The sequence below is a fragment of the Topomyia yanbarensis genome, chromosome 2, assembly GCF_030247195.1.
Source record: "Topomyia yanbarensis strain Yona2022 chromosome 2, ASM3024719v1, whole genome shotgun sequence".
Taxonomy (NCBI): domain Eukaryota; kingdom Metazoa; phylum Arthropoda; class Insecta; order Diptera; family Culicidae; genus Topomyia; species Topomyia yanbarensis.
Genome location: NC_080671.1, coordinates 136982654 through 136997653, shown reverse-complemented (window position 1 = coordinate 136997653; position 15000 = coordinate 136982654). Strand labels below are relative to the sequence as shown.

At 34.5% G+C, this 15000-nt stretch overlaps 1 protein-coding gene and 1 long non-coding RNA gene across 2 annotated transcripts in view; both read right to left on the bottom strand.

The window, feature by feature from the left end:
- The window catches only part of LOC131679792 (uncharacterized), a 64476-nt gene extending 59332 nt beyond the window's left edge, over window positions 1-5144 (bottom strand). Inside the window, exons 1-4 of the mRNA XM_058960539.1 lie at window positions 5038-5144; window positions 4678-4966; window positions 980-1088; window positions 12-917 (exon numbers count right to left, since the gene is read on the bottom strand). Coding sequence (XP_058816522.1) covers window positions 12-917; window positions 980-1088; window positions 4678-4709 — 1047 coding nt within the window. The 5' untranslated portion in view covers window positions 4710-4966; window positions 5038-5144. The remainder of the gene's footprint in view (window positions 1-11; window positions 918-979; window positions 1089-4677; window positions 4967-5037) is intronic.
- A 4353-nt stretch (window positions 5145-9497) lies between these two features.
- LOC131681488 (uncharacterized) lies at window positions 9498-10286 on the bottom strand. Its single transcript, XR_009303940.1, has 3 exons — window positions 10160-10286; window positions 9872-10087; window positions 9498-9811 (listed from the first exon to the last, which is right to left on the bottom strand). It is a non-coding gene; the product is annotated as an uncharacterized LOC131681488 (long non-coding RNA).
- Between the last annotated feature and the right edge of the window lie 4714 nt (window positions 10287-15000).

Below are 15000 nucleotides of genomic sequence, written 5' to 3'. Positions count from 1 at the left end.
ATTTCTCGAGCTTTGTGAGCCCGTGTATGCTTTTGGAATTTTCGAATTTCGTTGAATACCTGACCACAAATATCGCACGTGAATCCTTCGGTATTGCGGGAATGGGCATTCCGAGTGTGATCATAGAGTGGAGGATAGGAACGAAACCGCAAAGGACAATGTGAGCACTCATAGCTGAATCCATGCGATTCAAAGTGTTTATTGAGTTGTACCAAAGTTTTGATTTCTATCGGATTTACTCTAGTACTACATTTCACGCAATTGTATGGCAGCATAATTTTATGACTGACTAAATGGATGTCGAAAAGATCGTTGTTCTCGTAAATTGTGTTGCAAATGTAACATTTGTTAGGAATTGTTTCAATTATGTCCAACTTTGGAACAGCCTTCAACCTTTTTTGTGTTTTATCAGGCTGAAAGCCTTCTGCCGCTTCTAACCTCACCGGAACAGGTTCCTCGAATCCTTTGAAGTCTTCCTCAGCATCACTGCAATATTTCGATAGCGCATCGTAATTTCCTATGATTTGTTCAACCTCAAATCGATCTCCCGTTTCAAGAGTTTCAATCTTAATATCGATCAACTGCTCCTCAAATATTGGTTCATCTACTAAAATAGCTGATTGATACTCGTCGTTGTCCACCTTCTCCACATCCATGTCTTGATCCAGTTGTTCAATCTCCATCGACGCACACTCATCATTTTGCTCTTCTAGTACTTGAGCTGGCTCTGAAATCCCATCGCTGTAGTAGGGCAAATTGAGTGACTTTAAGTCCTTCGCAGTTATTTTTCCTTTATTTTTACATTCGAAGAGCACTGATTGACACTTCATCAATTCTTGTTGAAAACTATAGAGATAATCTACCTTTTTAATGCAGCTTGCACACACGTTTCTTGGGAAAAATGCATTTTTATCAAACTGGAAAAATCAACGATGTATTTACATTTGCAAGTGTGGTATTAGAAATCAGATAATCTTACTTCGACTCGGAATGTGGACCAGATCATTTCAGTTAACAGTATATCTCCGATTCGCGCCTTAAACAGAGGGAGTGTCTCTTGTGACCGTCGTAAACACAGGCGGCATAGTCTAATTGCCATTATTTACCAAAATTATGCAACGTTATTATAAATTATCTTAAACCAAACAACCGAATTCATGAAACGAACTACAAACATTTAGGATGCAAAAAGTGACAACTGACATTTCTTGAGTAATTTTTCAAATGGACGTATGTAACATTTGGTGGAAACCGAGAAAAACGGGTTTGAAGTTTCCAGCGGAAATTTTTAAATCCTATTTCACAAATACTGGAGAAATTGCAGCATCGATTTTACATATAACATTGTTTGCCCCACTTTTTTATGTAACGTAACATTTCTACACGTTTTATGCGTGTATCATGTAAAAAAAGAGAAAAGAAATTGATACGTCATTTCGATTTGTTGAATGTATCATACACCGTCATAATCGTCGTCTTGAAATATATGTTGTTAGATACGTCAAGTCAAATTCTCGCTTGGGTTTTCAAAAGGTCGTAAGCGACAAAATTAGGCAAACTTAGTTATCTACTCCATACAACTCTTTTCTTGTATGTCTATCGTAACACACAAACAGGATTCCCCAAAAACGATTTTAAACCACATTATTAAATAAATTGTAAAACGTCGTACAAGTTTAATCCATCATATTTTTTGAAATGTAGTATACGTCCTTGTGGTTTCACGCGGTCCTATGTACAACTGTATTAGCATCACGCGCGTATCAAACGGACGTAAGTGACGTTTATTTTATTATTTTTGCATCTGTACATAAACTTATAGCAAAAGGTCATATGTATAGTTTTTTTAAATTCTTTGTGTAGATTATCATACGACAACCCCGTTATTAGAATCATCCACGACGTACAATATGAAGCGATCATAATAGAACTGATATATAGAAACAACACAAAAGAAATACTTCTCGCGTATTGATTAAATAGCATGCACAAAGATCAACATTTAATTTGCCTACTCGTGACTGCCGTTACTAAAAAGGGTTATAATTGTTGCTGCTATCATGTCAAACGACACGTAACAGAAATTACACGAAAAATGCGTTTTATAATTTATATAAAAATCTTGTACAAATTTTAACAAACAAGAAAATTTTACTTACTATAGAAACGGTTGTACGTCATTTCCCGGTTTACCATTCCCCGGAATACCACTTCCCGGAAAACAATTTCCCGGAATGTACCATATCCCGGAATATCGTTTCCCGGAATGTACCATTTCCGGGAAAACCATTTCCCGGAATGTATCATTTCCCGGAAAAAACCATTTCGCGGAATACCATTTCCCGGAAAATAAAAAAAACTCGTACTTCACCGACCAAACTTATTTTTAGAAGACCTGCTATGCAGCTAATTGTGTTGTAAAAGATTTTACCTACTTCAGAACATGAAAAGTTGTTTGAAAATATTTTCAATTTTTTTTATCTTGAGTGGTAATTGTGGTAAAAAAACAAGATAGCGACAAGATTGCAAAACTATCATTCTAAAGATTTAATCTTTTCGATTCCAAGATGTTAGGACAATTTATTTAAATTGATCATTATATGAACAGCTTACGAACTACTTTTGGTTTTGAACCAAAAAGAAACTTGGAGATTTAAAAAAAATTGAGTGGGGAATAAAAAGCATCCAAACGGATGGGATATCAACGAATTAAATGAGTACCAAAATAAAAACAAATACTTTCCAATTTTCCCACCGCAGGTAGTGAAGAGGTGAATAAATTTCATAAATTCATGACCGTCTAATTCCTGATTAACAGGCCCTATATTTTGCCTCATATTTGTTCCAAATTTTGCGGATTCAATTAACATGGTATATTTTCAATTCTTTTACTATTTCGAATCGATTCCTTCGCGTGGTAATCTTCGGTGAAAAGCATAATACACCACTGTAGAATTTTTAAGATTTGGAAATTTTGTTATTGAAATAAAATGATATAATAGAAAATGGAAGGCGAACAGAATACCTAATTGTATATATTATTAATTCTGTCCTATCGTTTTTAGGTAAAGTCCAAGCGCACTAAAAATTTCAAACGCGTTTTTTCAAATCCACTTCAAACTTTGAAATATTCACAGCATATTTTAAATTATTTTCTCCAGCGACGTACGAAGGATTTTAGTTAATAAATTATGTCTGTATCGATTTTCTTGGCCATTTTCAGCAAATTTAAGACTAAGAGAAACGAAAGCAATGAAATTGAAAGACGGGTAGATATTCTATAAATGATGAGGCGCTGATTTTAATATTTTCAGCGTTTCGCGTAAAATTAAAATAGCGAAAAAATCCTACGTAAGTCATTTGCTGTCGTTCTAAGGAATCGAAAAAAAACTTTAGTTTTTGACACTAGGTCAAACATTACAGGAGATAGTGTAAATTCGTAACGATCAATTTAGAACGCCTCGAAATGCGGCCATCTTTGAAATTGAAAAGGCAATATTTTCCACACCGTTGGCAACATTTTTATGATAACCAATACCAGTACTCTAAAAATGCCCTGAATACGTTGATTGATTTTCACGAAGATTAGGTAAAAGGTAATGAAAAAATAAAAATATTTCCTAAAATTTAGTCATAAATATTCCTGGAACCATTGAAATTTTATAGATTGTGAATGTATTTGTCTGAGATGCCGCCTTCTTTTAAATATGCATTTTTCTTTGGAATTTTGTGTAGAATGTTATTTTAATCTATATGAAGTTTCTCTGAAAATATTCTTGGACTTTCATTGATTTTTATTCTCAATAATATTTGTTTACAGTAACAGTGCATTGAAAACTTCTTCAGTTATTTTAAATTTCACTTCGTATTAAAAATTTCTATGTGAATTAGCCTTCTTTGGAACAATAATAAATCAATGGAAATAATTTTAGAACTTCATTGATTTAAATACAATAACTACAATGAAATCGATTTGGCTTCTTTAAAATCTTCGTAGCATATTATTGAAATGCTATTAATTTTAAATTAAATTACGACCTTTGATATCGCCTTCTTTTTAGCATAAGCTATTTTCTGAACCTCTAAAATCGAAATAAAAAAATAATGATTTCATATAAAATTATATATGCATGAGAATTAGTTTTTCAAATTCATTAACATGATCAGCGAGCAAAGACAAGCTGTGAAGGGAACCAAACAAATATTTGAGTAGCAACATAGTTCTAAATGCAAATGTTCTTAAAGTACTTCAGATTTCAATAGTATAACAAATTGCCGAGAAAAAGTACGTTCCGGGAAATGGTACATTCCGGAAAATAGTATTCCGGGAAATGGTACATTCCGGGAAACGATATTCCGGGAAATGGGACATTCCGGGAAATGATATTCCGCGAAATAGTACATCCCGGGAAATGGTTTTCCGGGAAATGATATTCCGGGAAATGGTTTTCCGGGAAGTGGTATTCCGGGAAACGACATACAATCATAGAAACAATTTGTTTTCCAAAGTTGGATCTGGTGTTTTAAGCGTATTTCGCTTTGACTAAATTACAAATGATACAACTGGAATGTGAAACCAACTTAAATTGTAAACGGTGGGCTTTGAATATTTTCAAGATTCAGGTAATGTAACTATCGATTGTCTTGCTGAAATGAGACACGCAAAAACGCACTAACCCATTCAACAGAACTCCTAATGCTGGCCTCATTAACAGGCAAATAGCGCTCGGGTCGACTTTCCACCGAATTCAAAAGCAACAATTTGTTTCTTCCGGTAGCTGTTGATCCTTCCAGATCTTCTGGAGAGTTATCAATAAGACTTCCCGGTCAGGCACTGACGTAAATATCGATATTTTTGTTATTTTAACATGTCGTAAGCCGACAACAGGAAAATATCGTATTGGATCTGCTCATCGATACAATACGATGGTCATCCATCTCATTGTGCACAAAAATATCACGTTCTCTGGAAGGTAAATTCATTCTTGTTTAGCATTTCCGAGTAGATAAATGCACGATGAGTAATATTCAACTTACCAAAATATTTGTAATAGAAAATGATTTATGCCAGATGCTCCGAAATAGCTTCATACATACGAACCGGGTATGCCGTCACTTTTGCGATCTAGATACAAGAAAGCAAATCTTATACACTCAAAAAAATTATCACTTACCAATCACATGCAAAAACATATAAATATTTTCCATAACACTTTTCACGTAAATATTACATGATTCACACATAGAAAACTTTGTTGTCAATCTAATTAAAACCAGTGTCGACTGCATGTATATATTAAGTGAAGTTCATTTCTCTTCCATAGGAAATTCACATACTTTCTAGAATAAATCCATATATTTTTATGTGATTTTCATGTGATTAATAGCTGAATTTAAAATAGCATTCAAATGCCTTTCTTATGTGTTTAAAAACAGTGGAAGATGATGAATAAATAAATTGGCATGGAATTTTATTGTAATGCATCTTATATTTACATGTTTTGTTTATAATTAATAGCATTCGTATAATTATCAACAAGTAGAATCGGTTCTCTTACCATGCATCCTTCGTGTTGAGAAAATCATCAAATTCGTCGCAGTTTTCGTTGGTTCCTTTAATGCTTACAGCTCGTTTCCGTTTCCGCATTCTGCAATATAATTTCGTTTTATTTTTATTGCTCATTTTGTACATTCGATTGAATTTAAGTTTAAATACCTTCAGAAAGGGGTTCGAGTATCTCCGATCGTAATTCCTTTTCCTTGAGCTGTTACTATACGGAAACTTTATTGAAACTGTCAACTTTTTTTCACATTGTATATTCACAAAATATTCATGTTCTCTACACATAACACGTAAGTATGTGACAATCACATAGAATGTATGTATAGTATACTTGAAAGTCATTGATATAGTTTTTGAAGTTCATCAATGTAGGTATGAATGTTATTAGCTGCACATGAATATAATGTGATTGGTATTTTTTAATATTTACGTGCTTTTTCACTTAAAATTGATATGATTATTTGGCTCAGTGATATTCTAGACGGTAGCAATTTCTTTCAAGAACAAACAATTCGACACAGATCTTTCATTAGGGCCTAAGTCGCAATGTACTCAAATGGAGAAAAATCAGTTTCAATATTCGGCGAAGGTTTTCTAAATGTAGTTTTTATTGTAGGTATAAATTACTTTATGACCGTGTTTTTCCGGAAGCATTTTTCGTTAAACCTTATGACAATATAACAAAGAATTTAATTCCTATGTTCTTTTAGTGGGTAGAAACTAAAAAAATGCTTACGCCCAATTTGCATCCCAGTCGTGATTTCGCCCTTCAGCAACCACCATTTGCGGAAGGGCTAAACCGTGTACATAATTTTTAGAAGGGCGCGGTAAATGGGCTAAACTGACTCTGTCTTGCTGGGTAGGGCCAACGACACGACTAGACACTTGTATTCCAAAACTGTATCATGAATATGACTACCCCTCAGTGACTCAGGTAACTGGTAATGTCCAATTTGATATTTCATGAGAAAATTCATGAAACTAGCAGCCCTGATGGGTTTGTTATTTATTTCAAATAGTTACCATCGCAGTCCCTGGTTACGCTGGGGAAAATAAACAAACTCGTAGTTTTACAGCGGAACGGAATCTTTCCGTTAGTCCTTGCCTTAGTTTTTCTTATTTTTAATTTAGTTTAAAGCAAAAAATGTAATAAACGTGGAATTACTAAACAGGAAATGTCCATGAAGAAGGATATAGTACAAAGATATATACGGTAGGAGTTTGTCAAAATAGCATCGAGTAAAAACTTTTGATTATAACAATCATTTTCATTCACAGCAAAAATTGATATTTTGCCTATCTTGTCTTCTACGAAAATCAAAAAAACACGGGACGCTCATCTTCAGTACACAATATCCTCTGGGTGTACGATTTTCTTATGTTTGACACGAACGAGTAAATCAGGGCGTCTTCGCCTCACCAAATCGGTATAGTTTTAAGGCGAAACAAGTTATTATCCACATTCATTGGCAGTTGTTGGATTCGGTTTGAAACAATGTTGAATCCACAAAGCAGAATAACAGATGGCACTAAACGAAATCAGTGTATTGCTCTACTTTGCGAAGCATATTTTATTCGGAAGGTAGTCGCATTCCCAAACTTTCTAGGCAGAGAAACGGTTATACTTTAAAATACATAGTTTCATGAAATGTTACTCAATGAAATAAATATTGCGATTTTATCTATTGCAGATTCTATAACATCGATATCCTTGTCTAATGTCTCCTTGTAACGTGGAAAACTGAAAGGCTGTGCTTTCTGACAACTGGATGGCCTTTCCGCCATTTTTTTGTAAGTCAATCAAAACTCGACCTGGTGTGGTCTGCTACGCGAGCAGGTGGCAGCTTCCTCGTATGTTATCGTTATCCCAAACTGTCTTCGAAGACAGCCTGTAAAAAAAAATATTGTGTTGATGAACGTAAATTAAAGATTAATTCCGAGGGGCTTAGTGCGTCTTCAATACGACGCTGAGCCAAAAGTTGTACTTAATTAGTTAATTTAAGTACCATAAAGTATATTAAGTACCACCAATATTTAAAAAGTGCGTACCAAATTCATTGTAATTAAATTACAGAAGATTTCAAGTACAGCGCATTTGTACTTTAAATACGCGAAATATTTAAATTACCGTCAATGTGTACTTTAAATACTTTAAGTATTTAGACAACGACATTAATTACATCAAGTATTCTGGTTGCAGTTGAAAATCGAAATATTGAACTAGCGCCTTTCGTTTTTCTCCCATTTGCCGAGCGGGTAACTAATGCGCATCTTATGTACATGCTAGAAAATCAACTTGCCCATCACCTACATCAGTTGCGCTATAGTTGCGCACGCTGAAAGTAGGAGAGAAATCGAAAGGTGCAAGTTCACTATTTCAATTTACAACTGCAACCTGAATCTTATTAAATATAACAGAATTTTTTTTAAATATTTTTATTAATTAAATATGTCGGTATTTTCAATACGATGCACTCAAACCTGCTTATACTTGCCCCTTGATTAATTAAGCAATCCACCACGTTTGTTTGACAATTCAGCAAGGGGTTTTGTCAATAAGTTTGCTTCTGCGAACAGAAAAATCCCTTCCGACGACCATGCTTCGTTAGCCCGATTCGTTTGATGCTGGATCGAAACGGCGATTTTGTCGGACATCGCGCCCACCCAAGTTACGTCAGAAAAGAAATAATCAGCTGATCAGAAATGTCTCATGGAATGCCTAATTCCCCGTCACAGCATTTCATTTTGTACCCAAGCGAGTTGCATACGACTTATAATTACACTATGACCTACCAGTCACCCCCCCCCCCCCCCCCGCGTTGATGTGCATTTGATAGATCGTCGCTGTTGTGCTATCTTATGACAAACGCCATTTTGGGGTAAACTGAGTTAGATATGCAACATTACTAATCTGAAAATTCTCTACAAAATGGCGTTTTCAGAATTTTGAAATTTTGCTTGGTTACTGAGGTATAGCGAAAAAAGTGATGAGAAATTGTCAGTTTTTTGCTTTAAATCACTGTATCTTGGGATTCGCTTAAGTAATGTAGAAGTTTTAGATGTTTTTATATGTAAAAATGTCTGAGGAACACAATGGCATAATAATTTTCAAAATAAAAATACATGTATTGCGAGAAATATGCAGTTTTACTTTTAAATTGGCAATATTTCATGTTTGGCAACACTGTAATTAAAAATTACTATTTTTTCTAGATTGCTTGCTCAATTTCTTTCAAAATGCATCTCATCGATTGTTTCTAGGCCGAATAAAGCCGAATATATTAATAAAAGTTAATAATTGATGCTTTTTTTCTATGGAAAATTTTCCATGCACAATTATGACACGCCATACAAATTTTGCCATCAATACACGCCTACGACACGTGTAAGTGCGACTTTTGTTTACATTCATAGTGAAAACTCGCAACATAGTCAACCGAACTTCGTGATATTTGAGAGTTTAATATGGAATAGATGGAAGCATTAATTGTCTTCTTTGAATTGTTTTTACCATTTTTAAGTTTCAAGATATTCAATCTCAAACTTTAAAAATCGTTTTTCTCGAAATGTGCTAAATGGCGCTTGTCATAAGATAGCACAACAGCGACGAGATGAAGTCGAAAAAAATCACAATACAAATATAACAGATAAATATTGTTTAGTTTTCATCCGAGAGACAAATGGGACTGGTATGCGGATACTTTTCTTATGGGACTCATATGAGTTGATACATTTTTTGAATAAATCAATTTTCAGTGCATTTTCGATAGTACCATAAAAATGAGACCGAACCCTGAGATGAACTAAAACCTGATGAAAAAATCATATCATAGCGGGCTACAGTTTCAACCGTAGTTTGTGGATAAGTATTCAAACGACGACTCTGGCTGATTTGAATCTCGATTGACCACGGCTTCATTTCGTACGTCTTACACTGTTATAATCGGCCGAATAAATATAAATCATTTAACAGGAGTTAGTTTTAAATCTCTGTATGACACAAGCAAGTGGATCACCGGAGAAAGCTCCCGCCGAAATAACATTTCCCAGCAACCACCATTTTCCTAAGACATTCTCCCGAGGCTTGACAATTTTAGGTCTTTCTATTCCAGACAAATATACTAGAAGATATTTATTTCACCTTCGTCAGAGAGGTGAAATTTATGGTAGATTTCGCGTGACTTCTACTGGGTAAGACATTCATTGTAATCGAAGCGACCGTTCCTTCCAGTGAGCCTATAATTAGCACTAGAAAGTACAAATCTGAATTTTAATCAGTTTAATTACAATTCATTTGTTTCTTTTTACGAGACTGTGTCTGCGCCGTTTTATCGTTGACTAGTACTGTAACCTTATAGCCTGTGTACAAGTTTTGCAGCAGCGCACGAGTTGCATTTTCATATATGTATTCCTGGTTATCGTTTGGCAATTTAACATACAAGCTTCCGATTTATCGCAGTACCCGATACCGGCTATCTGTTCCAGTAAATCCAATCAAATTACTGCCATCCGGAAACCTCGGTCCTATTCCCGATTGAATATGCGAAAAGGTTCAATAGGAAAACTAAATTAATCACAAAAACCAAAATAAGTTACCATAAAAAATATGCTAATGAACTATTTCCGTTTGGACCAACTAGAAATTTTGCAAATATGTAATAATGATTTGAAACGCGAATCAAATAGAACAGATAAATTTTTTTTTTAAATGAGTTAATTTGTTGAGTTGATGTAAACATAACAAGGTTGCTATGCAAAAACTAACAATCAAACAAAGAAGTGTTGCTGGAGAAATTATTGTTTTGATGGCATCGAGGGGCAACTCAACTGGTGGTAAATGGCTTGAGCATCTTTTCTTCAAGATATTACACTAACTGTCTGGTCGTGTCGTTGGTAGGGCTGGGTAAATGGGCGAGCTTGACAGTATACTTTTTAATAGGGCTCAGCAAATGGGCGCATAGATACCCAATGTAAAAGAAAGGGCGCGTGAATCTTTTCTTCAAATTTCATGAAAATATCGAAATATTCGAATGTTTATGTGCAACAACTATCGAGTAGACATGATCATAGTAGATATTGCTGATCATTTATATAACAGAGCCACCGTTTATTCTTTTATTTGTGAATAATAACCGTACGCCCGCTTCTGTCCAAAAATGTAAGTTTGGCCTTTATATTCCATATGAGAAGAAGGGCCTAAGTCGAAATCTCGAAGAAAATGCATGTTTCGCCGTTTTGTTTTCTTTAATTATACATCGAACTAAAAACCATTTTAACTAATTTTCACCTCAATCTTGTAGTATTTTTGTTGCATAATGTCGTAATAGCGAAAACGCAGTTTGTTTACATATGCGATTTAAGCCCTAATGAAAAATCTATGTCGAATTCACGGAATAAAAAAAACTATTTAATAACAGTGATCTTCTAGGTCGTATCGGCAAGAAAAAAACGTAAACAAAAAACAGTCCATTCGACCTTTTCACTTATCGATCATGAATCGACCAAAGGGCCGAAGTCGCAATGACATCGAATCGAGAAAAATAGCTTTGAAAATTCGGTTCAGAAAATTAAATCGTATTTTAACAGTGTTTGCATACTGCGCCTTCAAATGTATTGAAACACTTTGAAACAATACTAGTTTTCGGAAGCATAACTAAAATATTTTATATAATAACGTTTTCGTTGATAAAATTGAAAACAGATTATTTCGCCGAGTGTTGTTATGAAATGTTGATTAGGCCATTTTTGAGTCGCCCTCTTGTTTTGACGACTCTCAATTTCGCCCTGCAATGTCGCCAAAAAACAAAAATCAAATGTGGCTTTCGCCGTGCTCGCTGGAGGGGAAAATTTGTTATTCCCCCTGGGCGTAACAAGCACTTGGTTTTTGTTTGGGGCGATTTTGTTTACGGACCTTGTAAACAATGATGCTGTCAATTTCGCCTGTATACACTACCTTAGTAATGCAGAGGCGTAACCCGCCTGGCTTTTTGTTTACAGTTGAAAGTCGGATTCGCCGTTTTGTTTTTTATTGATTTTCATGAAGTGTGAAATATTTATAAATGAGTTTTTATATTTTTTATAAAGTATTTTTACTCCTCTTTCAGATATTAATCAAATCTCTGTTTGTGTACATTTGTTAGTTTCGCCCATTTGTCGGTTCACGATCGTTATATTTACAACTCGCGTATGAGCTGAAATAGAGGGGAAAAAGATTATTGACATTCCGACATATACTCTTAAATCGATTTCTTCACTTTCTTTTATAACTTGGTAAAACATCGAACGCACTCTTTCGGAGAGTAGTGGAACATTGAGTTATGGCTACAAGAGGTAACTCAACTTAAAATTGTATTGTTTTGTAATTACAGATTAAATCCGATTTTTCAATAGTCGTAGGTGCACTCTTGTCCAGAAATCGGCCCGAAGTGCTACGACGTATGTGAGTTATTTACAAGAAAAAGGACGTATCGTGAGCTAGCAAAACGTCGTATGGACAGCAAAAGGTCGTATTGCCAAATTATGCTTAAAATTCATATTAAACGTTGCTATTTCTTTTCAAATGTATAACACTACTAAGGCGCACGGTCAGGCTATACTTTATACGCCCTTTATGTTATTTAAAAAGGGTTTATTTTTTAAATAGGAATTAAAAGTATACTCGCAAAACTTCAAACTTAGTTTTCTCCGTTAGAGCTAATTGTCAATAGGTCGTTTTGAAAACTCACCCGGGAATTGGACTCTTTGTAATTTCTGAAAGTAGTCTAATGGTTTTTACGATTCTTTGAGCGTTATTTTTATCAAATTTGAACATAGTGTTAAATATAAGCAAATTTCGAGTACTTTTTCAAATAGACGTATGAGATTTTTGGTAGAAACCAAGAGAAATGGAAAACATCAGTTTCTTGCGTAAACTGTTAACTCCTATTTCAAAACTACTGGCAAAATTCCTACATCGATTTCACATTTTCATTTCATTTTCGCACCATTTTACGTAAAGTAATCGTTTTAACTTGTTGTTGCGTGTATTATGTTAAAATTGAGAAAAAAAAATCATTATACGCCATTTTGATTTCTGGACTATATCATACACCGTTAGATTCGTCGTTTTGATATTTATGATGTATGATACGTCAGTCGGATTAGACTGTTACTAAATTCTGAAAACAGTTACGTCGTTTGGTTTTTACTATTCTTTGAGCTTTAAAATTATTAAATTTGAAAATAGTATAAATATAAGCAAATATCTGGTACAGTTACACTAATTGATTTGCTTGCTCAAAGTGCACTGGAATAATATCCGACTTGAAAGTGACGTCCTCACATTCTCAACAATATAAGTGAGTTTATGATAATCTCTCCGTTGCACTCTGGATGCACATATTCTTCCGCGAACTAAAAATCAGTTAGGTGATGTTGATCATCACTCCTGTATGCTTCTCGTAATGCAGTGCTTCAGCTTGGCAATAACCATTTCGATCTTCGGCACGGCACGAGAACAGTAAGTCAGCTTACGAACAAAGTACATATGTTTCGCTATGTAGACATTTATCAATGGAGAACAAAATCGTATTACCCGTCCTACGAAAAGTACTAACGTAACTAAACACAAAATACTTTCACTCGCGTTTCTAGAAACTTTCTTGACGTATGAAAAAATGTTTTTCTTCGTTACTTACGTCGAATTTATGGTTGCACAGAGAATGCGCAAAATTCGCAAACGAAAAAAGCAGTTTTTTTCCACACCGTATGTCAGATCTTCATAAAAATCAATCAGTAGTACACTCAAAAAAGAAATCACGTTGATTGTATGTGAAAACATACATGAATCTCATCCACCCAACTTTTCACATAAAGGCTATCGGATAGTCCGGTAAATCGAAATCAGTTTCAATAGCTGATTCATCAGGTGAAAGTTACGTGTTTTTGATATAATAAATAACAGCAATTCACGTAAATGTTACTTGAAGCCAAATATAACGACTACATGAAGCTAAACGTAGCAACTATGTGAAATCGAACGTAACAATTATATGAAGTCTAACGTGACAATTACTTGAAGTCGTACATGTAGGCATTTTCAATTAATTTACAAAATAAAATCGGTATTCTTCAATTTCTTCCGATTTATTTAAACTTCAAATGCACATTATTAAATATAAAAAATAAATATATACAGATAGCTCCTAATATATTACCAAATACAAATATGTTGGATTTGATATTACAGTAGTTATTTCTTAAAGCTTATGCAGAGTAAAGATGTAGTAATTTAATTTCTGTCCTATTATTTTACATTTTTGCTTGGACAATCAGCCATTTCGAGCGTCACAATATGTTAGCACACTTTTCCAAGCTGACGCGAATAAAAAATTCTGTTTGGAGATAAATATAACAATATAAATCCATGGATACTTGTTCTGATACAAGTGCTTCAGAGTAACGGCTTCACATACAAACCGAAAAGGTAGAGATCCGTAATGTTAGCAGTGCTTTGTAGAATATAACCAGCAGAAGTAACGTCAGAGAGTATCGGCACAAATCAAGGTATTGCGCAAACGATACATTTCCTACCAGCTCCCGAGATTTGTGCAACCTGTAATTTCGTGCACCCACAGAAACAATTGCGCTTATGGCCTCCCATCTTCGCGATCCTGCTGCGAATTTCCATAGCATTTATTACAGTATGATACTCGTTGGCATAGATATGAAATGGACTCTTCCAGTAACTATGAAAAGCCGGGTAGAAGAGTCGTCGGGTAATCGAAAGGAGTGTTTACGCTTGGAGTACTTTCCTGTAGCTACAGATTTTGTTAAATACAAATCGATGAAGAATTACCTTATTCCAATTAGCAATAGCTAAACAGGAACAGTAGCAGCATAATCAGCCAACATTTGAATCACTTTATAGAAGCGTTATTTTTACTGCAGGATCAGCAATATTGTCGTGATATGATCACAATCGAAATGGTGAGTGCCAAATATTAGATTTCGTACAACAGCTTGTGGGATGGCGTGTAAATCAGATACACGATGAAAATGATGAGTTTAATTTGTATTTATATACCAATTCATTGTGCTCGTGTATTTTTCTGCAATTACGAAAACCAACACACATCACGCAAATATAAAACAAATAATTCATTAGAAAGTTCAATAAATTTAGAATAAGTTATTCGAAAAAAATTTCAGCCATTTTACCTTTTTTCACACAGGAAATTCACATGAGCTGCATTTCAGCGATTAACTTCGAATCACATAAAGTTGATGTGTAAATCAGATAGCTTCTATAGGATTGCCAAATGCCGTTCATAGGAATCACGTAATGTATGTTTAGAAACGGAAAATAATCATTTAGGTGAAAATTCACGTAAAATCAAAGTGGTTTATTTTTTGAGTGTACTGTAACAACATTCTACACACGCTGATTGATTTTTATG